At 50.0% G+C, this 20,663-nt stretch overlaps 1 protein-coding gene across 7 annotated transcripts in view; it reads right to left on the bottom strand.

Annotated features, from left to right (window-relative positions):
* Positions 1 to 20,663, bottom strand: part of MROH7 (maestro heat like repeat family member 7) — a 55,234-nt gene that overhangs the window by 22,305 nt on the left and 12,266 nt on the right. For 6 of the 7 annotated variants that reach the window (XM_077891872.1, XM_077891871.1, XM_077891875.1 and 3 more), the window contains exons 4-14: positions 15,478 to 15,551; positions 11,895 to 11,978; positions 10,663 to 10,742; positions 10,321 to 10,450; positions 8,355 to 8,450; positions 7,725 to 7,829; positions 7,376 to 7,511; positions 5,128 to 5,240; positions 4,570 to 4,746; positions 3,975 to 4,129; positions 1,627 to 1,765 (exon numbers count right to left, since the gene is read on the bottom strand). In XM_077891872.1, coding sequence (XP_077747998.1) covers positions 1,627 to 1,765; positions 3,975 to 4,129; positions 4,570 to 4,746; positions 5,128 to 5,240; positions 7,376 to 7,511; positions 7,725 to 7,829; positions 8,355 to 8,450; positions 10,321 to 10,450; positions 10,663 to 10,742; positions 11,895 to 11,978; positions 15,478 to 15,551 — 1,289 coding nt within the window. The remainder of the gene's footprint in view (positions 1 to 1,626; positions 1,766 to 3,974; positions 4,130 to 4,569; positions 4,747 to 5,127; positions 5,241 to 7,375; positions 7,512 to 7,724; positions 7,830 to 8,354; positions 8,451 to 10,320; positions 10,451 to 10,662; positions 10,743 to 11,894; positions 11,979 to 15,477; positions 15,552 to 20,663) is intronic. The other variant, XM_077891874.1, reaches the window with a different exon arrangement.

Here is a 20,663-nt window from a genome sequence, read left to right as displayed (position 1 = left end):
CACTAGGAGAGAGAGGCAGAGAGACCCAGTGGCGAAGCACAGGATTCAGAGGTAGGTGATCTGGGCTTGAGCCATGGTGCCACCATTCACTAGCTCTGTGACCTTGGCTAAGACCTACGATGTGACTAAGCAACAGTGTCCCCCTCTGTAAAGGGGAAATACCACCCATACCTCCTTCGCTTTCCTCCCCCCAAATGTCTTACTTTTTGCTAATCTCCAGAATTCATGAGTGTGCCTGGTACATAGTCAGTGCTCAATTAATGTTGTTGAATAAATAAATCAGTCCAACAACAACAAAAAATTGAGCATCTCTATCTGCCAGGTACACATTAGGTATAGGGGATAGCATGGTGAGTAAAACAGGTCCAGGCACTGAATTCATGGATCTCACAGATTACTCAAAAAACCCCACACATTACTGTCAAATCAAATCACAACTGGGGCCAACTCCTCCAAGATAATGTATGTGAAGCAAAGTGTAATATGCACAGATATGATCATGTCAGGGAGATAAGGGAGGGCTTTCTTGAGGAGGTGATGCTTCAGTTGAGAGCTAAGGCATGACTAGAAGTTAGGTTAGCGGAGAGCTGTTCAGGAGAGGGAACAGCATGCGCAAAGGCCCTGTAACAGAAATAGCATACTATGTATGAATTTCTGACAAAGAACAAGGCTGGAGGGACGCCTGGGTGGCTCAATGGTTGAGCGTCTGCCTTTGGCTTAGGTTGTGATCCTGGGGTCCTGGGATTGAGTCCTGCATCAGGCTCCCTGCAGGGAGACTGTTTCTCCCTCTGCCTGTGTCTCTGCCTCTCTCTGCCTCTCATGAATGAATGAATGAATGAATGAATGAATAAATAAATAAATATTTTTTTGAAAAATAGAACAAGGCTGGAGCCATGCACGTAAGAGGGACCATGGAGTGTGGTTAAGGCCGGAGAGGGGCACAAGGCCTTGCAACACAGGTAGGAATACTATGTTATTTTCAAGGGCAATGGGAAGCCATTGAGGGGATTGAGAAGAGCAGATGCGCATTTTCAAAGACTTTTTGGCTGCAGTACAGATTGAAGGGCCTGGAGTGGAAGCAGGGAGAAGAGCAGGGGTATTATCCAGCTGGCTAGAACCAGAGCGACAATGACAGAGGCAGAAAGAAATCTGTCCCTCCACCCAGCTACCTTCCTGCAGTCAGAGACCCCTTTCCCTCTGTGTTCCCAGGACTGAGCTTGGAGCCTGGTGATGAGCATGTAAAAATTTTAGGTCACTAAATGAATGAATGAGTTACCTCATTTTATCTTCACAACCAGCACATGAGGCAAATTTCCTCATTATCATTTCCATTTACTGATGCAGGGATTGAGCTTCAGCGAGGTGAAGTGACTTGCTCAGGTCCCCAACTAGTAACATAGCCATGCCAGTTCTCAGACCCAGGTCTGGGACCCCACCTCCCAGGCCACTGCCATCCCCGTAGGCAGCAGCACGGTGCCGTCCAGGGGGTCACGAACAGAGCCTGAACACAGAGGTGCCCAAGCTACACAACTAGCTCCTGGCAGAGCCGGGGACCAGAAGCTGGGTGCACTGAGCTCGCAGGAGGGGAGGAGCGGGGAGCACAGGGTAGGCCAGGCAGGTCCTCACCGCTAGGGGCACGATGGAGGCCCGGCCCTTCTTGGTGAAGGGTTTCTCCTTCAGACTGGTGAGGAGTAGGTCCAGGAGATCTCGGACATCACAGCTGGGCTTGCGCAGTATCAGCTGCCTCCACATCTCTGCACCATTGCTGGGAGGTCAGGGGTGGAGATGGTGATTGGGGACCAGGGCGCTGGGCCCACCCTGCCTCCCAGTGGTTTGGGGAAGGAGAAGGGAAGATGCCATCAATATGGCATCCATGGGTGTGACAGTGAGGAATGGCCCAGAAAACACACTCTTTAAGAGGCAGGGGGCAAGCAATGATTGAAAACCCTGTTTCCCAGGTATCAGGCCAGGTGCTTTATACACAATCTATTCAATAAATATGGAGCATCTGCTGTACACCAGCCACTAGACAAGGCTCTAGGCATATAGATACGAACAAGACAGGCAAGATACTCCAGTTCACCAGATTCTCAAAAGACCCTCAAGGTGGGTTGTCATTCCAATTTTACAGATGCAGAGTTGAGGCTCAGAGAGGTGAGATCATTAGTCTATGACATCGCAGCTAATGAGCTACAGAGTCAGGAAGTGACCGGGTCTGGTGCCTTCAGAGCCTGAGGTCGTTCCTCTGTGCCAGGAGGTCCCTTGGGGCCTGGACCTTCCGTTTGTCGCATAGTATCAAGGAGTCCCTGCTCCAGTCCCCTCACAAGGCAGGGGAAAGCCTCCGGGCCAGCCGGCACCAGCCTGTGGGCGCTCCTATCTATTGTGGAGAGCTGAAAGCACTGACAGGCCTGGGGTGCACTAAAGGGTTAACAGAGCCCTGTTCCCCTCTGCATGAGCATTTGAACCTCCCATTAACTTCCTAGCTCTGTTCCCCTGGAAACCCGATAAAGATAGTATGTCAACTATGTTGCTAGGCAACATTGCTTATGGTAAAAATGACCCAAGTAGTAAATTGCATCTGGGCTGGGAGGAACTATAAATTAACTATGAGAACCCATGAGGACGCTGTAGCATTGAGCTTCCCAGGGTGCAGTGACTCTTGGGACTCCTCTCATCCCCGTGGAGACCCCAGAGGCAAAGTCTGGAGATCTTTTGTAAGAGGTAGCAGTTCTTATGAACCATTTCAGCCAGGGCAGCCCCTACCTTTTTACTGGGGAGGCCCAAGAGTCCAGTTTATAAGCCCAGAGGAAAGACTAGGGTGAGGCATGTGAGGCATCCAGGGTACAAGATGGAAGGAGCCAGTCTCTCTGGGGCTCATGCAAGCACCGGCAAGGCACCTGAGCACCAGGCGTCCTTACATTCTGTCCCGGCTCTGTCTGGCCTGCTGCACAGGCTGCTGCGAGGACTCCTGGGAGGAGGAGCCCCTGAGTGTCCTATATCTGTCCTATATCCTGAGTGTCAGGTGTGGTCCTGCCAGTCTTGTGAGTCTGAAGGATTGGTGATCCCCAGAAGAAACCCTTGGGGAGGTGTGGGGGGGGCGGGTAGTGTGGCCAGAAGAGGTGAAAATCTTCCAGGTGGGAGGTCGGGGACATGTCACCCAGGCCCTCACTTTCCCACCCGATCTCCCTGGCCTCTAGGAATGACACCAATCATCCCTACTAGAAGCACACCTCACCCCACAGATCGGCACAATTCTGCGTGAACTATCATACAACGATCTTAAAGTGTGGGTCACAGGCTTCCTGCCTCGTTCTGTTCATTCAAAGGTGTGCGAGTGTTTTCTGGACTGGGAGGTTGGAGCAGTCAGTCTGATCTCTCTGGTCCAGTCCCCTCTGCCCATCAGACCATGAGCTCCCTGAAGGCAGAGAGAGGGAGCATCCTACTGGACAGTCCAGGCTGGGCAGGCACCCGGCTCAGCTGGTGACCTTACCTGTCACAACCAGCCATCAGGGGTGGGAGTCATGCAGGGAGCATGTCCCGCTTTTGCCTATGGGGGAACACTGAAGCCCAGGGAGAGCAAGTAAACTACCCAAGACCACACAGCAGCTAGAGGCAGAGTCAGCACCAACACTCAGGCCTCCTTTCTATGGCATCCTTAGAGCGCTGGGCTTGGAGTTGGTCAAATCTCAGTTTGGGTCCTCATCCTGTTGCTTGCTCACTGGGGCCTGAGGACAAGGAACTGCCCCTCAGTTTCCCCATCTGTAAAGTGGGATCATTGTACTAAGAAGAGATGTTACTGCTCTCCACAGTGCCTCAAAAGTGCTCCACAATTGTCATAAGCACCACAGACCACATAGAAAAGGGTTCAGCTGGGAAGGCAAGGCCTTCCCTGAATGGAAGGACAGGTACCCAGCCCAGGATGGGGGTTGCTCCAACCCTCTAAGGTGTGGTGGCAGGAGCCCCCCAGTTGGTACCTGTCCAGCGGTAGAGGGCATGTGAGCAGGGCCACAACCACCTCGGTCATGAAGGAGCTGGCCAGGAGGGAGACGGGCAGCAGGGCCACCTCACGGGCCCGTGGCTCCTGGATGTGGCTCAGCTGCACATAGATGCCCTGCATGATTTCTGGGATCTGGGGCAGAGCCAGAACAGTCGTGAGCAGCAGGCAGATGTCCGGTTGGAAGGTCAAGGCAGGCATGGGGAGAGTAGGGAGACAGGAGGAGAAAGGGGGTGGGGGTGACAGGATAGAGAGGCCAGGGAGGGGAGAGAAAAAAAGAGAAAGAGAGAGAGGAGGGCACCAGGAAAGAGAAGGGGAGGGGGGAGCAGCGCACCTGCTCCTTCCCTGGGAGAGCCAGTTTTCCTCACTGCCCTCCCCACCCCCACCAGATCAGTAAGTGAGTTCTTTCTCACCCGCAAGGGGGGCACCTAGAACTCAGCCACACCACCCCTGCCTTGCCCCCGCGCCTAGGGGTTCCAGTTCCCCCCACCCTGCCACTGCCAGGCGGCAGGTCCCAAGGGATGAGCAGGCCCCGTGAGGTCTCCGGCTCAGCCCCTGCCCCCAGGGAGCCTTACCACCTCCAGCACCCTGTGGTGGTACCATTCCAGCACGGAGCTGAGCGTGACCTCCGAGGCCAGCTGCATCATCTCCCCAGAGTCCTTCCCCCGGGTCTCTGAGCTGCCTTTCAAGCCTTCCAGGGCTGCGAGCAACAGGTCCTTTACCTGCTGGGGTCCCAGGAAGTCTCCGAATTCCTGAAACAAAAGCACAGAGATACGGACACCTGGACGGACCCTAAGGGAGCCACACACACACACACACACACACACACACACAGCCACCACCAGATCCACACAGAAGTCGGCAGGGCCAGGCATGTGTACTCTGTGGGTGTCCAACACGGTGGGGAGGAGCTACAGAAGAAGGGGAGACATGCATCCTGCCCCCAGAGTGGGATAATGTGCTTCTGGGCACAGAGCAGAGGAGGAAGGGGCACTCGGGGTGGGCCCATGTGGTTGGGGAAAGCTTCCTTAAAGGGGACATGAGCCTGGAAAGATGGAAGTGGGGAGAAGAGATTGGGGTGGGCCCTCCCCATTCCCAGGAAGGCCCAGAGCTGGTGGGCAGCCGGCAGTCACCGCAATCACACGCAGAATGTTCTGGCATGGGCTGACAGGGTTGTAGGGCCCCAGGAATCGCTTGTTGCTCTCATACAGCTCCTCCTTATTGGTCTCTTCCTTATCTCTGGTTCCTGCAAGAAAGAAGCCTCAGTGAGGCCCAATCACTCTATTTTTTTTTTTTTTGACTTTTTGTTAAACATGGAGGTAGGACACAAATCCTAGAAAACCAGCTTGACAAATTTTTACATAGAGAACACATCCAGGTAGCCAGGACCCAGGTCAGGAAGCAGAACGTAATGGGTACCCTAGAAGCTCCTCTTTGTTCTCTTTAGTCCCCTGCCCCTCCCCCACCTGGGGCAACTACCATTCTGACCCCTAAACCCATAGGTTAGATTTCTTGCTATTGGACTTAACGTAGTATGTTCTCCTGTGTGCCTGCCTCTCCCTCAACATCCTGCGGGTAAGATTTATCCATGCTGTCGCAAGTCACGTTAGCTCATTGGTACGTGGTGCTGCGTCATTTTCTGTGGTGTGAATACACTACCATTTATTTCTCTCTTATTTCTTTTCTTTTTTTTTTAAGACTTTATTGATTTACTCATGAGAGACACAGAGAGAGAGAGAGGCAGAGACACAGGCAGAGGGAGAAGCAGGCTCCACGCAGGGAGCCCCATGTGGGACTCGATCCCGGGTCTCCAGGATCACGCCCTGGGCTGAAGGCAGCACTAAACCGCTGACCCACCCGGGCTGCCCTCTCTATTTCTGATGGACATTTGGGTCATTTTTAAAAAGCTATCGGTGCTGCTAAGAACATTCTGGTATGTCTTGCCAATGCCTTTCAGGAAATGTATGCACACATTTGTTAGGTACACGGTCAGGCGTGTACTTGCAGGGTCCTAAGGTAGGCATAGGTCCGGCCTCAGGAGATGCTGCCAAACGGTTTTGCAGGCTGCAGGCGGGCCCAATTATATGCCCACCAGCAATGCAGGAGAGTTCCAGAGGCTTCACGTCCCATCAGTGAGCTGTCAGTTTGATTCTCACTGTTCTGGTGGGTGTGTGGTGATGCCTCTTTTAAACTGCAATGTCCCTACCCTGGTAGTCCCAAGCCTCTTTTTCTGATTTGTGTTCTTTAGTGCTCATCATTATCTGACTTCACTATATGTATTACTTGTTTATTTTGTTCACTGTCTCTTGACAACAAGAAGGTAAACCCAACAGGGAGGGTTATTTAACTTCATTGCAGTGTTTTCAGTAATTAGCATAGATCTGGAACATGGTGGCTTCATATTTTCTGTTGAAGGAAACCTATTTCAGGCTCATTTCCTAAGGCCTTACTGCAGCCTGGCCTGGGTCCTCCCTGGATTCCCCCCAGAGTACGCAGGGCATCAACACAAGGAAGGGCTGTCGAAGCAGAGGGACCATATGGACCAAGTGTGTGGGTCATTTGTAAAGGAAAGAAGCTTGAGACCTGGAATCAGATAGACCCAAGTTCAAAGCCTAGCTTTGCTGCTCCCTATACTCAGGGGACCCCCACAAACCACCTCATCCTTGAGAATTTAACAGTGTGGGGCTGGGGTCACCAGATAAAATATAGGATACCCAGTTAAATGTGATTTCAGATTGCCAGGTCACTCTGCCCCCAGAGCCAGGGAAGCTTAAACAACATGCCAAAGGCCCGTGGGCAGGGTTGGGACCATGGGGAAAGGAAGGAGGCAGGAAGCTGCTGAGACTGCACACCTCTAGGTACGATGCCAGTGCCTGGGTCAGCCCATTTCATACCACCAGCTCCCTAAAGCAGGATCTGAGGTGCTTCTCCCACCTACAGGCTGTAGCCACTCCAGATTCTAACATGGGACTTGTCCTTTGTTCATTCATTGAGTAAATATTCACCCACCATGTGCCCAGCCCAGGGCTAGCCCTTGGGAATGCATGGTGACTATGACATGGACTTGCCCTGCTCTCAGCACACTGGGCCATCACGCCTAGGTGTGCATGGTGCCGTCATAGGAATGTGACACTTAGAGTCAGGTAACACTTGGAAGGAAGAAGAGGGGATCAGATACAAGGACTGCTTAAATCAAAATAGGGCTGTTTGTAGCCTCCCTCTGGTCCTGTGGGGACTGAGGCTTCACACCGGCTTCCGCAGACCCCATCAGACCCTGTGCTGGTCTCCATCTACCTGTGCCTTGCTGCCAAGGTTCTGGTCAATTCCCAGGCTGAGCACCTGCTCGGAAGCCCTGCCTGAGAGGCACCCCAAAGGGCTTACGTTTTTGGAGCTCCAGGATGGTGTAGAGGATGATGATGCCGTCCAGAGCCTCCCGGCCAATCTCCTCATCAGGATCCCCGATGCGAAGGATGAGCCTCCCCAGCAGAAGCCCCAGCGCCGGGAACCCCGAGGACATCTGTTTGTGTCATAACTTCAGGGACTGGGTCTTAGAAGTTCAATAATCTTATACAGCAATTAGTGAACAGAGCTGGATGGTCGGGCCCTGAGAGCAGAGCCCTCTGAGGATGACAAGGGCCACCTGGGAATCTCTGGGCAGATGCACCAGCTCCCTTACAGCCAACAAGACTCTCCCTCCTCAGAGTGTCCTCCCCTCCCAGGGACCACTCACAAAGAAAGGCAGGGTCAGAAGTGTGTGATTCAACACAGAGACATTGCTGTTCACGGCCCGTGCTCGCTCATGGGCCTTCCCGGAGTTCATCCAGGGCCCCAGGGGCTGCAAGGACAAGGGGGAGACTCAGAGCTCCAGGCTGGAGGCCACCCTCTGCCGCCTGAGTGGGCCGGTCAGCCTTTACCGGTCAGCAGGAAGCTGCCAGGGCACAAAGGCAACCGTCCACAGCCCTCTCCTCCTTCTCCTCCGCCTCCTCCTCCTCCTGGGGCAGAGGGAGCCCTGGGGTCCAGGAGCTGAGGCTAAGACCAGAAGACCAGAGGGAGAACGAAGGTCAGCGAGGAGAGAGATGATAGATGGCGAGTCATGAGGATAGAGGAGAGAGAGAGACAGGGATGAGAACGGAGAAGGCAAAGCTATGGGGACAGCTAGAGCCAGAACACCGCAGGGGGCAGGGGGGCGGACAGGGAGAGAGCCAAGGGGCAGGAGTTTGGAACAGGACCTGTAGTAGGGACCCTGGGAGGGGGGGCACTGGCCCAAGATGACATCCTGAAGTCAAACTGCTCCTTCTGGACCCAGCCCCCCACTGCTCCTCTTTTCCCCTCTGTCCCTTTGCTCCTCCCACCCCCACACCTCCAAGATGCTCTTCAGCCCAGCAGGAGTGGGGTCCTCAACAAAGAGGGCGTTGAGCAGGGTCTGCAGGGCATCCAGGGTCTGCTGGTAAAGCTTCTGTGGGCAGGAGGAGGACCAGCTGCTAGGGGGCTGCTGGAGCGGACCTGGCCCCAGCAACCCCGTACCCGCACCCTGCTCTGGGTCAGGGGAGGAGGGACACTCAGACTGCTTTCTGGCCCCACCTGAGAGACTAACTTAAGGTATGATATTGGACACTTTGCTCTCTCACCATGGGTTATAGTTTCCTTATCAACAAATTGGTGGGGGCACCTGGGTGTGCAGTCGGTTAAGCATCGGACTCTGGTTTCGGCTCAGGTCGTGATCCCAGGGTCCTGGGATCGAGCCCTGCATGGGGCTCCACGCTTAGCATAGTCTGCTTGAGGATTCTCTCTCCCTCTGACCCTCACTTCTCTCTCCAATGAGAAAAACATTTTTCCAAAGTCACACAACGTGTTGAGGAACAAATGAGAGGATGGGTGGGAAATGCGGCTAGAACTGTAGGAGCCAGGTAAACGGGAGGGCCAGCCTCACTTTTATTATTGTCTCTGGGAAGTTCTGTGATGGCTACTCCTAGACCCAAATAGATTTTCCAGTGGCCCCTCCAGGGAGCCACGTCTCCCCCGCCTGGGTTCCCTTTCTCTTGGCCACACCATAGTCCCAGAATTGTCTTAGGAAGCTGTAGGCTGAAGAGGGGGTTTGAGCCCCTCTGTCCCCTGCCTCAATTCCGTCTGCCAGCTCCTCACGTCTGTCTGTCCCCCAGGTTGTCTTTGTCCGGGCTTCCTGGTCTGTGCACACCCAGGTTACACCACCACTACCAAGCCACCCACCTGCCAACTACCTCCCTCCTCCTTCTGGCCCATCGCTGTGCAGCACTGCCCTCTGCTGTCCGGGCCTGGAACTGCAGGAGGGCTGCCTGCACTTCCCAGGACCAGAGTGTCGTCCTCGTCGTCGTCACCCCCCCCCCCCCCCCCCCCCGCCCCACACACACACCCCGGCCGCCTTTGGGTCTTGTCCCTCAGGACACAGAGCCCTCAAGCTGCCCTCAAGGGTGGCCTGGTCACCACTGCATTCTAGCTTTGCTTCCCAGCACTCTTGCCTCCGGCCATGCTGCCCCCTTGTCATCCTTGGAGTCACCATGTTCTCCCCGTCCTCAGGCCACTGTACAGGTGGTTCCCTTGCCGGGCATGCCCTTCCTTCTGCTACTCCCCCTCCGAGCTAACTAGCTCTTCTTTAACCTGTCAGCTACAGCCCCATGACCCCTGACCCCCACCTAGGCCAGGACATCCATTCTAGGCTCTTAGTAGCACCAAGTACTCCTTGCTTGCAACCCTTACCATTGCTGCAATTTTGCATTTATTCGTATGATTCTTTGACAATGTCTAGCTCCCCGCTGCCTTCCCTCTACTGTATCCCCCACCCCCTGGTACTTCTGGAGTGGGCATTGTGTTTGCTGAATGAAAGGATGAAGGAATGCACCTCCCTCCTGGCTGAAACTCCTCTCCTTGAGTCTCCCTCACTGACCCAACTTCCTACACTAAGGTCACCTCTACCCACTTCTCCAGGGACAGCCCTGCACAGGTTGGAAGATGCTTACATGAGCCCCTTGAGGTTCTACGCTCACCCCAGCTCACAGCTGGTCTTCAGCCCTCCTCCTCCCAATCCCGGCCACCTCCGAGGGCCAGGCCAACACATGCTCACATCCCTCGCTCAGGGCAGGACCCAGGAGTGGACAGAGCACCCCAAATGAGCAATCCCTTATTCCAAAGATTCACTCATTCACCAAATATTTATCAAGTGCCTGCTCAGGCCAGGAGCTTGCATAGGAGGGTGAAGATTCGCATCCAACTCCTAGAAGGCTCTTTCTCTCCCCTCTGAGAGCTCAGAAATGCACCCTAGTCTAAGGACGTGGGGAGCCCCAAGGACTCACCTGTATGGCCTCAGCCTTGGCCTCGTCCTTCTCCTGCATGGCCTGCACTGATGGAAGGGAGAACACGCTCTTCACACACGTGTCCACCAGCTCTGACCGTTCTTGCCATCCCAGGATGGGCTGGGTGTGACTGGCAGAGAGAGAAAGACAGGCCAGCGGTGAGGGAGGGGGGTAGGGAGGGGCTCTATGGCCCCGGAGGAGGGAAGTGGGTGTGGAGCACAGGGCCTGGGGAAAGGCAAAGGCACAGGAGAGGGTTGGGTACAGAGGCCAGGCCCCAGGAGAGGCAGGTGGAGCCCAGGGAAGGGGGCAAGGGGCAGGGGGTTGGGGAGGGGCTGTGGACACCTCAGCTGGGTCAGGGTCTCCATGGCCTGCCAGCGGACGGTGCTCGAGAGGGAATCCAGTGGCTCTTCCTGGATCTGCCTCTGGATGGGGGGACCACGGGGGGCCGATGAGGGGGGTGAGGCCATGCAAACCCCCAGGATGGGGGCCACTGTTCAGCATAGGGAACAAGCTGTGACAGCCCCCATCCTGGACAGAACCGTGCAGGGCCTCTGTGGGGAGAGTCAGCTCTATGCTCAATTCCCATCCTGAGCCCAGTTCAAGGCCACCACAAACATCCCGCACCCCAACCAGCCGCACCCTACACACAAGGCCCAGCAAGAACTGCTTTGGCAGCCTCGTGGTCAGGAGGCACACTTAAGCCGGAGACTGGCCTGAAGCAGAAAACACCATGAATGGCTCTTGAAGGGGGTCCACTTGAATTCCTTTAAAAACATCCAAGGAGCAGCTGGCTGGCTCAGTCAGTTAAGTGTCTGACTGGCTCAGGTCATGATCTCAGGGTCCTGGGATGGAGCCCCACATGGGGCTCCATGCTCAGTAGGGAGTCTGCTGGTCTCTCTCCCTCTCCCTTCCCCCAGCTTGTGCACTAGCTGGTTTTTTCTCTCTCTCTCTTTCTCTCTGTCTTTCCCTCAAATAGATAAATAAAATCTTTAAAAAAATAAAATAAAAATGACCTAATTACTTCTCACTTTTGATCTAGCTTCTACATACAATAGGTGCTCAATTAATGTCAACGAAATGAAGTTATCCAAGGCAAGGCTTTTATCTTTAAGGGACCCAAAGCTAAATATAATTTTGAGGATTTCAGTGGCGCAAACCATTCCAGTGGATGACTGAGAAGTGAAGTCATTGCAAAACAATGAGGGAAACTCTTGAATGTTTCCCACCAGGAGGAATTTCTGGGAAAAGAATGTATTAAATAATAATGACTGCTCCCAGGGGCCTAGGGCCCTACAGCAGTCTAACCACTGGGTGGTGTCCTCCCAACAAGCCAGCTGGTGCACAGGCATTACCTCAGGTGCTGATGAGATGACAAGAGCCAGGCTCAGAGAAGGAAAGTAGCTTGCTGAGCTCCCTCAGGGAGGTGGAGGGCAGTCAGAGGTGGGCTGAGCCTCAAATCCAAGCATCCTGCCTTCTCCTCAGTCCTCCACCTCAAGCCTTGTCTCACCAGTTTGTGGACTGGGACTCCCACCTCCACCCACCCAATGCCACAGACCCGTGCGGGGTTCCCACACCATCATCTTTTTCATCATGGTCTTCTTCTCTCCTTCTGCTTCTAGCACATCCTGGCACTTCTGGAGGGTGATGATATTCTCCACCTTGGAGACAGCAGGGTGAGAACCACACTGACCGCCACCCTCAGGGGCTGCCCGCACACCCCCACCAGCTACCGTGCACCTGTCCCCGGCTGCCAGCCCCCGGCACTGGTTCCAGAGAAATGCGAACCCACGGGGACCCTTGGGGTGGGGTGCAGATTTGGGAAGGCTGTGGATAATCCCCGAAGGGCAGCATTTGGGGGAGGACTAGATTTCAGGCTCTGCAAAGTACTCTCCCTCTCTTGAGGGAGAAGGGGTAGGAGCTGATGGGATGGAAGAGGTGCTGAGGCCTCCAGTTGGAATCGCACCATTATAATACCCCTTAAAGGTTTCTAGTACCTACTCTCTTTTTATAAGATTTTATTTATTGGGCAGCCCGGGTGGCTCAGTGGTTTAGCACAGCTTTCAGCCCAGGGCAAGATCCTGGAGACCCAGGATCGAGTCCCACATCAGGCTCCCTGCATGGAGCCTGCTTCTCCCTCTGCCTGTGTCTCTGCCTCTCTCTCTCTCTCTCTCTCTCATGAATAAATAAATAAAATCTTTAAAAAAAAAGATTTTATTTATTTATTTGAGGGAGAGAGAGAGAGAGAGAGAGTAGGGGGAGGGGCAAAGGGAGGAGGACAAGCAGGCTCCCCTCTGAGCAGGGAGCCCAATGTGGGGACTCGATCCCAGGACCCTGAGACCATAACCTGAGCCAAAGGCAAACGTGTAATCAGCTGCGCCACGCAGGTGCCACTCTCATATCCACTCTTAAGGGCACATCCTAGTCAGAGCAAGGCATTCCGCCACCTGAGAGAGGAAATACCTTTACCAATGTCCAATTAATCTATGAGTTCTCATTATCTCAAGGTAAAAGAAGAAAAAATGATGAAATAGATGAACTAATTCCATATAGTGAAAAAACCAAAACAAGTGAACCTGACGGGCAGTGTGGTGGGTGAGACATGCCACATGTTCTTGGCCACTGCCACCAAGAGGACAGAGAGCCCTTGAACCAGGGCTCACCTTCCCAGTTGCTTGGACCAATAGAATCCCATGAAGTGATGACGTGCCAATTCCTGGCCTAGCCCTTAAGGCAACTGGCAGCCTTTTCCTTCTGGAACCCAGACACCACACTACAAGGAAACCCAGCTAGACATGGAATGATGGCACCATGTGGAAGATGAGGGTCATCTTCGATGTTCCAGCCCCTGCTCCTGTCTACAGCAAGAGACCACAAGAGCCACCTTGCTGAGCCCAGACAATTTCAGAGTTCTCATACAATCCAGTAATTCCACTTCTGGGTATTTAGCTGGAGAAAAGAAAAACACTCACTCTAAAAGATGTGTGCACCAGTACGTTGATTGCGCGTTATTTACAAAAGCCAAGATATGGAAGCAATCTGAGTGTCTATCAATAGATGAATGGATAAAGAAGGTATGTGAGATTTTATATACAGACACACACAGTGGAATGTTAGCCATAAAAAAGAATGAGATCTGGCCCTTTTGCACCAACATGGATACACCTAGAGGCTATAGTGCTCAGTGAAATAAGTCAGACAAAGACAAATACCATATGATTTCACTTATATGTGAAATCTAAAAAACAAAACAAAACACAAACAGATTCATAGATACAGAAAACATTCTGGTGGTTGCCAGAGGGGAGGGGGCTGGGGAGCTGGGTGAAATAGAAGAAGGGGGTTAAAAGGTACAAACTTCCCATTATAAGATAATTAGGACACAAGGATGCAACGTACAGCATAGGTGCATAGTGACAGATGGTAGCTAGACAGATGGTAGCTACATTTATCCTGATGATCACTTGGTAATAATGTACCTAAATGTTGAACTGCTACATTGTACACCTGAAACTAATATAATACTTATTCACTTATAACATGGTATAAATTAAATTAAACAGAAATTAAAATTTCAAAAATTAAACAAAAATTAAATTTTCAAAAATTTCAGTATCATGAGAAATTGGGCCCCTTGGTCCTTATTTCCCCATCAGAGTGAGCTTTTAGACCACTAAGTTTTGGGGTGGTTTGCTACGTAACAACTGGTATCTTAAACTGCCAAAGTGATGATAGAGGGATAGCTAGTAGACTGAATGGTCATGGAAGACCTCTCAGAAGAGTCGATATTTGGGCTGAGTCTTCAATGACAAGAAAGAGGTAACCATAAAAAATAAAAAATAAAAAAATAAAAAAAAACTATTCTTTCTGCCCACAGGTCTTGTCCCTATGCTATTAAAAAAACAAAAAACAAAAAAACATGTTTTTGCACTGAAGAAAAAATAAAAGAGGTAACCATGTGAAGAACTAGGGGAAGGTCCGCCTATCTCTCCAAACTAGAATGCTACTTCATTGTTGTATTTCTACTGCCTGAAATGATCCCTTGCATGTAGTAGGGACTCAACAAAATTTGTTGAATGACTGCAGTAATAAACCCTATTTGTTGTAGGCACCTTGCTCAGTGCTGTGCATACGTTAACACAGACCTTATTCAAACTTTATTATGCCCATTTTGTAGCTAAGAAGAAATTTCCTGGCAGAAAAGACAAGTGCAAAGGCCCTGGGGCAGGAAGGAGCATGGCACGTGTAAGAAGCAGAGAAAGGCCACTTGGCAAGAGCAAGGTGGACAGCCAGAGGGATGTCATGGGCTGGTATGCTCCCAAAATGCAAGACCTCTTATTAGTCCTGTCACTCTCTCCCCATGCCCCACCCTGGGACACCCCAGGGACTGGAGCAGCCTGAGAGCAGGACCTCCCTCCTGCATGGCCTGGCTTGGGTGAATCCCACCTCCAGGCTCTGTCCACCAGCCAGTCTCCCCCACAGCACGTGTATTCGCACTCACGTCCACTAGCCTGTCCAGTAGGCCCCTACTGGCCCTCACCAAGTCCTACAGGTGCCAGCTTTCTCTGGTCTCCCAAGGCAACACCTGGTTTGGGACTATGTCCTGAAAAGGGCCATTTACTGCCTTTCTTCATCTTTAAGAGATCCTCTCACAATTGATTCAGTTACTTAAAAATCTTTATTGAGCACCTATGATGTACTTCAGTCTAGATGCTGGGAACAGAGCTGTGAATAAAACAGACTAAAATCCCTGATTTAGGGGCATCTGGGTGGCTCAGTCAGTTAAGCATCTGCCTTTGGTTCAGGTCCTGATCTCAGGTCAGCATCCTGGGATCAAGCCCCGTCTGGCTCCCTGCTCAGAAGAGAGTCTGCTTCTCCCTCTCCCTCTGTCCCTCCCCCCACTGGTATGCTCTCTCTCTCCCTCTAATAAATCTTAAAAAAAAAAAAAATCCCTGGTTTATGGAGGATGCATTCCAGTGTGAGAGGCTAACAACAACAACAAAAAAAAACAAGATGAACTAGTAAAGTATAGTGTACACCAGCTGGTGATGAGTCCCAAGGAGAAGAGAAGAGCTGGGCAGAGATACAGGGAGCAATGGGACTGGAGGGGGGGAGGGGGCATCCCAGGAAAGTCAGCTGGGGGTGGGGCAGGAAGCATACCAGAGCCATCTTGCTGTCTTTGTCTCTCTTCCCTGGCACCTTCACCAAACAGGAGGCCACTTCATCGAAGGCTCCTGAATGTCATAGTTTCAAGGAGGAAACAAGAAGGAAGGTAAAGATGTGGGTATAGAGCTGGTGCCTCAGTCCTGTTTCCCCTCCCCCACAGGGCCCCTCCAGTCCTTATTCCCCTAGCAGCCACACTGAGCTCTCTTCCCTGAAAACCTTCAGTGGCGCCCTATCCACTGAGCATAAAGCCACCATTCTCGTCAATGCCCTTAAGTCCCTACCGGATCAGTGTCCCCTGGCCCTCTCCCCGGGGGCTACCTCCTGCTACACTCCTCTCACCATGCTCTGGCCACATTGTCTGCCTTTGGCGCAGAGCAACCTGCCCCCTCATCAGGGCCTTTGCACAGGTGATCTCCTCCACCTGGGCCACTCTGCTACCACACCCCACTGCCCAGCTAGGGATCCCCTTCTTCATATCTTCACTTGCCTGCCACTCCTCAGAAAGGCCTCCTAGATCTTCAGGGTAAAGGAGGCTTTCAGTACAACCCTCTTGAGCATCATCTACTCTTTTCTTTCAGCTGTTATCACAATGTGTAATTAAACTCTGATTTGTTATAGTAGATACCTGTTTTGTCAGCCCTAGATTTCCTCATCGTTCTTCTAAAGAAAGAGGCCCTTCTCCCCTGTGGGCTACCCTTTCCACGTAGCTAGGTGAAGCCCATTCATCACCCCTTCTTCAGATAGGGGTGGGCCTGGAACCCAAGCATGGCCAATAAAAGCATCCCATGCCTCCAGCCCCGGTGATTGGCCCAGAGATGGGCACTTGGCTGAACAGGACCAACAGAACTCTTTATTCAAGAGCACTGAGGGGAACCCAAAAGAGAATGGGTCTCTCTCCTTCTGAAGGCCTGTGAGTGCCCGGAACTTGGTTCAGGGCCACCTCAGCCACCAGAGGCTTCTGGAGGATGGAGCCAATAGATAGAAGCAGAGACACCAATAGTAGTTAACATGGCTTGCTCCAGTATCTTGTCTTCTGGGTGGGTACCATTTTCCACTAGAAGGAACAAATCTCCTTGGAGAAGTGGCTGAGTCTGGGATTTGGGCAGAAAAGTATAGAAGAAGCCTGAGATATCTTGTACTGGAAAGCTAGGAAGAGAGCTCAAAGAATGATGGGGACATGTCAAAGGAACACAAAGCTTACTTGAAGGGATCCCACTGGTCAAATTGGGGATGATTTGAGTATCACAATAAATAACGGTAGCAACAGATTATAATTCATTGAATAACCTAAGAAATCATGAGTCTATACTAACATAAACAAGTACATGAATAAATTGAAAGTTTGATGAGGAATGAAATATTTACATAGTTTTGAAGTACCTCTCCACAAAACATTTTTTTTTTAAGATTTTATTTCTTTATTCATGAGAGACACACAGAGAGAGGCAGAGACATAGGCAGAGGGAGAAACAGGTTCCCTGTGGGGAACCTGACACAGGACTCAATCCCAGGACCCCAGGATCACGCCCCGAGCCAAAGGCAGCCACTCAACCACTGAGGCACCCAGGTGACCCTCCACATAACATTTATTACAAATGGCGGTGGTGCTACTGGGATCTACTGGGTTGAGTCCAGGGATACATCTTACAATGCTAGCAGCTGGCTCCCCTGTCCAAACCCACATCCACACAACAAAGAGTTATCTAACACAAAATGTCAGTACTGCCAAGGTTGGGAGATCTTGCCTCAGGAGAAGAGTATTGAATGGAAAAGGTCACAAGGGAGGGTTCTCGACTACTGGCAAAGATCTGTGTCTTGATCTGTGTGGTAGTTACCAGCATGTATACATATGTAAATACTAATCAAGCTGTACTTGAGATTAGTTGTACACTTTACATATTTCATTGATACGTGTTATGTATCTTGACAAAGTTTTTAAGAGGCTAATACAATTTGAAAACGTGTTGTCTTTAAAAATGCAAATGGACAAGGCCCGCCTGGGTGGCTCAGTTGGTTGGCCGTTGACTCTTCAGTAGTAATCCTTCAGTAGTAATCCTAGGATCCTGGGATGTCCCACCTCAGCCTCCATGCTCTGGGGCAGTCTGCTTGTACTGCTTCCTCTGCTCCTCCCTCAGCCTGCACCCACGTGTGCATGCTCTCTCTGTCTCAAATAAGTGAATAAATAAATATCTTTAAAAATGGAAATAGACAAAATGTTCCTTCTAAAAAGTAAAGATTGGGGGCACCTGGCTGACTTGGAGGAACATGCAATTCTTGATCTCAGGATCATGAATTCAAGCCCCACATGGAGTATAGAGATTACTTAAATAAAGAAAACGTTAAAAAATAATAATAAAAAGCAAAGATTGACATTAAATAGCCAAAATAATCTTGAAAAAAAAAAGTTAGTGGACTCACACTTCCGGATTTCAAAACTTACTGCAAAGCTATAATAATCAAGACAGTGTGGTTTTAGCATAAGGACAGACATATAGACCAATGGAATAAAATAGAAAGCACAGAAATAAACCCTTATATATGTGGTCAGTTGATTTTTGACAAGGGTGCCAAGACCATTCAATGGGGAAAAAGAATGCAAAAGAATGAAGTTGGGCCCCTACCTAACACTATATATGAAAATGACTCGAAGACTAAGCTTAAAAGCTAAAACTATAAAACTCTTCAAAGAAAGTATAGGAGGAAACCTTCATGAGATTGGATATGGCAATAATTTCATGAATATGACACCAAAAGAGGGCAGCCCAGGTGGCTCAGTGGTTTAGCGCCGCCTTCAGCCCAGGGCCTGATCCTGGAGACCCCGGATCAAGTCCCACATGGAGCCTGCTTCTCTCTCTGCCTGTCTCTGCCTCTCTCTCTCTCTCTCTGTGTGTCTTTCATGAATAAATAAAATCTTTTAAAAAAAAGATCTTCTATAAAAAAATATGACACCAAAAGAAAAGACAATAAAAGAAAAAATAAAATCGGACTTTATCAAAATTTAAAATTTGGGGGTACCCTTGAGTGGCTCAGTGGTTGAGCATCTGCCTTTGGCTCAGGGTATGATCCCAGGGTCCCGGGATTGAGTCCCTCATCGGGCTCCCTGCATAGAGCCTGCTTCTCCCTCTGCCTATGTCTCTGCCTCTCTCTCTGTGTCTCTCATTAATAAATAAAATATTTTTTACAATTTAAAATTTTTGTGCATCAAAAACAGTATTGGAGAGCCTGAGTGGCTCAGTTAAGTGTCGGACTCTTGATTTCTGCTTGAGTCATGATTGCAGAGTCGTGGGTGGCTCAGAGCTCAGCTGAGTCTGCTTATCCCTCTCCCTCCTCTTCCCCCTCTCATACTCATGCAAGCATGCACTTGCTCTCTCTTAAATAAATAAATCTTAAAAAAAAATACACTATCAAGAGAACGAAAAGACAGCTCACAGAATAGGAAAGAATATTTGCAAATCATATATCTGATAAGGAATTAGTAGCCAGAATATATAAAGAACTTCTAAAACTCAACAACAACAAAAAACAAACCACCAAATTTGAAAATGGGCAAAGGACTTGATTATACATCACATCTCTCCAAAGAAGATTGTTGTGCCCAAGATTGCGAATCCGAGAAACCACCAAGGAGCCAATACCGATGCAAGTGCACGAGGGTTTATTAGCAAGCTCGAGCTTGGGTCCAAGTATACCCATCACAGCGGAGCAGGGACTTGGACCTCAAAGTGGGTTACAGCTGGGTTTTTTATAGGCTGGTCTAGGGGATTTTCAGAAGGGGTGGAAGAATTTCTCCAAGTTCTGTTTACATTCTGATGTGGGGCTTTCAAGGGCATTGAGCTCTGTTCTCATTCTAATATGAGACTTTCTACCATGGGCGTGGGCTCTGTTGTCTTTCTGAAATGGGATTACCTGCCGAGGACATTGAGGACATTCTGCAGTTTTTCCCATAAAGTTTAGCTCTTATTCACAGGGGCCGAAGATGGCTGTACTTGTCCTAATGCTAAACTTCAGGTGGGATGGCCTTAATTTTTCTCGGCCTCCACAAAGATACAACAGCCAATAAGCACATGAAGGGATGTTCAATATCGGTCATCATTAGGGAAATGTAAATCAAAGCTATGAAGAGATACCACTTTATAGCCTTTAGGATATCTATTGTAAAAACATTTTCAGGACACCTGGGTGGCTCAGCAGTTAAGCATCTGCCTTTGGCTCAGGGCGTGATCCTGGAGTCCCGGGATCCAGTCCCATATCGGGCTCCCTGCATGGAGCCTGCTTCTCCCTCTGCCTATGTCTCTGCCTCTATCTCTCTGTGTCTCTCATGCATAAATAAATAAAATCTTAAAATATATGTGTATATATATTCAAAAAGAGAAAAATAACAAGTGTTGGCAAGGAGAGATTAATAGTGCAGAAATTAGAACTCTTGTATATTGGTAGTAGAAATGCAAAATAGTACAGCTGCTCTGGGAAATCGTTTAGCAGTTCCTCCAAAAGCTAAATATAGAAATACTAGATGATCCAGCAATTCCACTCCTAGGTATATATCTAAAGGAATTGAAAATAAGAATTCAAACGGGCACTTGCAATTTATAATAGCAGCATCATTCACAATAGCCAAAAAGTAGAAACAACCCAAGTGTCCATCCATGGGTAGATGGGCAAATAAAATGTGGTACACATACTGGAATTTTATTCAACCATAAAAAGAAATGAAGTACTGATACATGCAACAGCAGAAATGAACATTATGGTAAACAAAATGAACCAGACACAAAAGGTCAAATATAACATAATTCCACTTCCGTGCTATATCTAGAGTAGGTAAATTCAAGGAGAAAAAAAGGCAGATTAGAATTTAGCAGAGCCTGGAGAGAGAGGGGTTAGGGGGGCTATTGCTTTATGGTATGAGCTTCTATTTGGAGTGATGAAAAAGTCTGGGAACTAAATAGTGGTGATGGTTGTACAATACTGTGAGTGTGACTATGCCATTGAATCACACACTTAAACACAGAGTTGCCATATGACCTAGCAATCCTACTCCTAGGTATGTACCAAAGAGATATGAAGACATATCCATATAAAAATTTATACATGGATGTTCATAGTAGTAGTATTCAAAATAGCCAGAAGGTAGAAACAACCCAAATATCTATCAACTGTTGAATAGATAAACAAAATGC

Source organism: Canis aureus, chromosome 3, assembly GCF_053574225.1.
Source record: "Canis aureus isolate CA01 chromosome 3, VMU_Caureus_v.1.0, whole genome shotgun sequence".
NCBI lineage: Eukaryota > Metazoa > Chordata > Mammalia > Carnivora > Canidae > Canis > Canis aureus.
The sequence above is the reverse complement of the archived record's forward strand: the minus strand, read 5'-3'. Positions and strand labels throughout refer to the sequence as shown.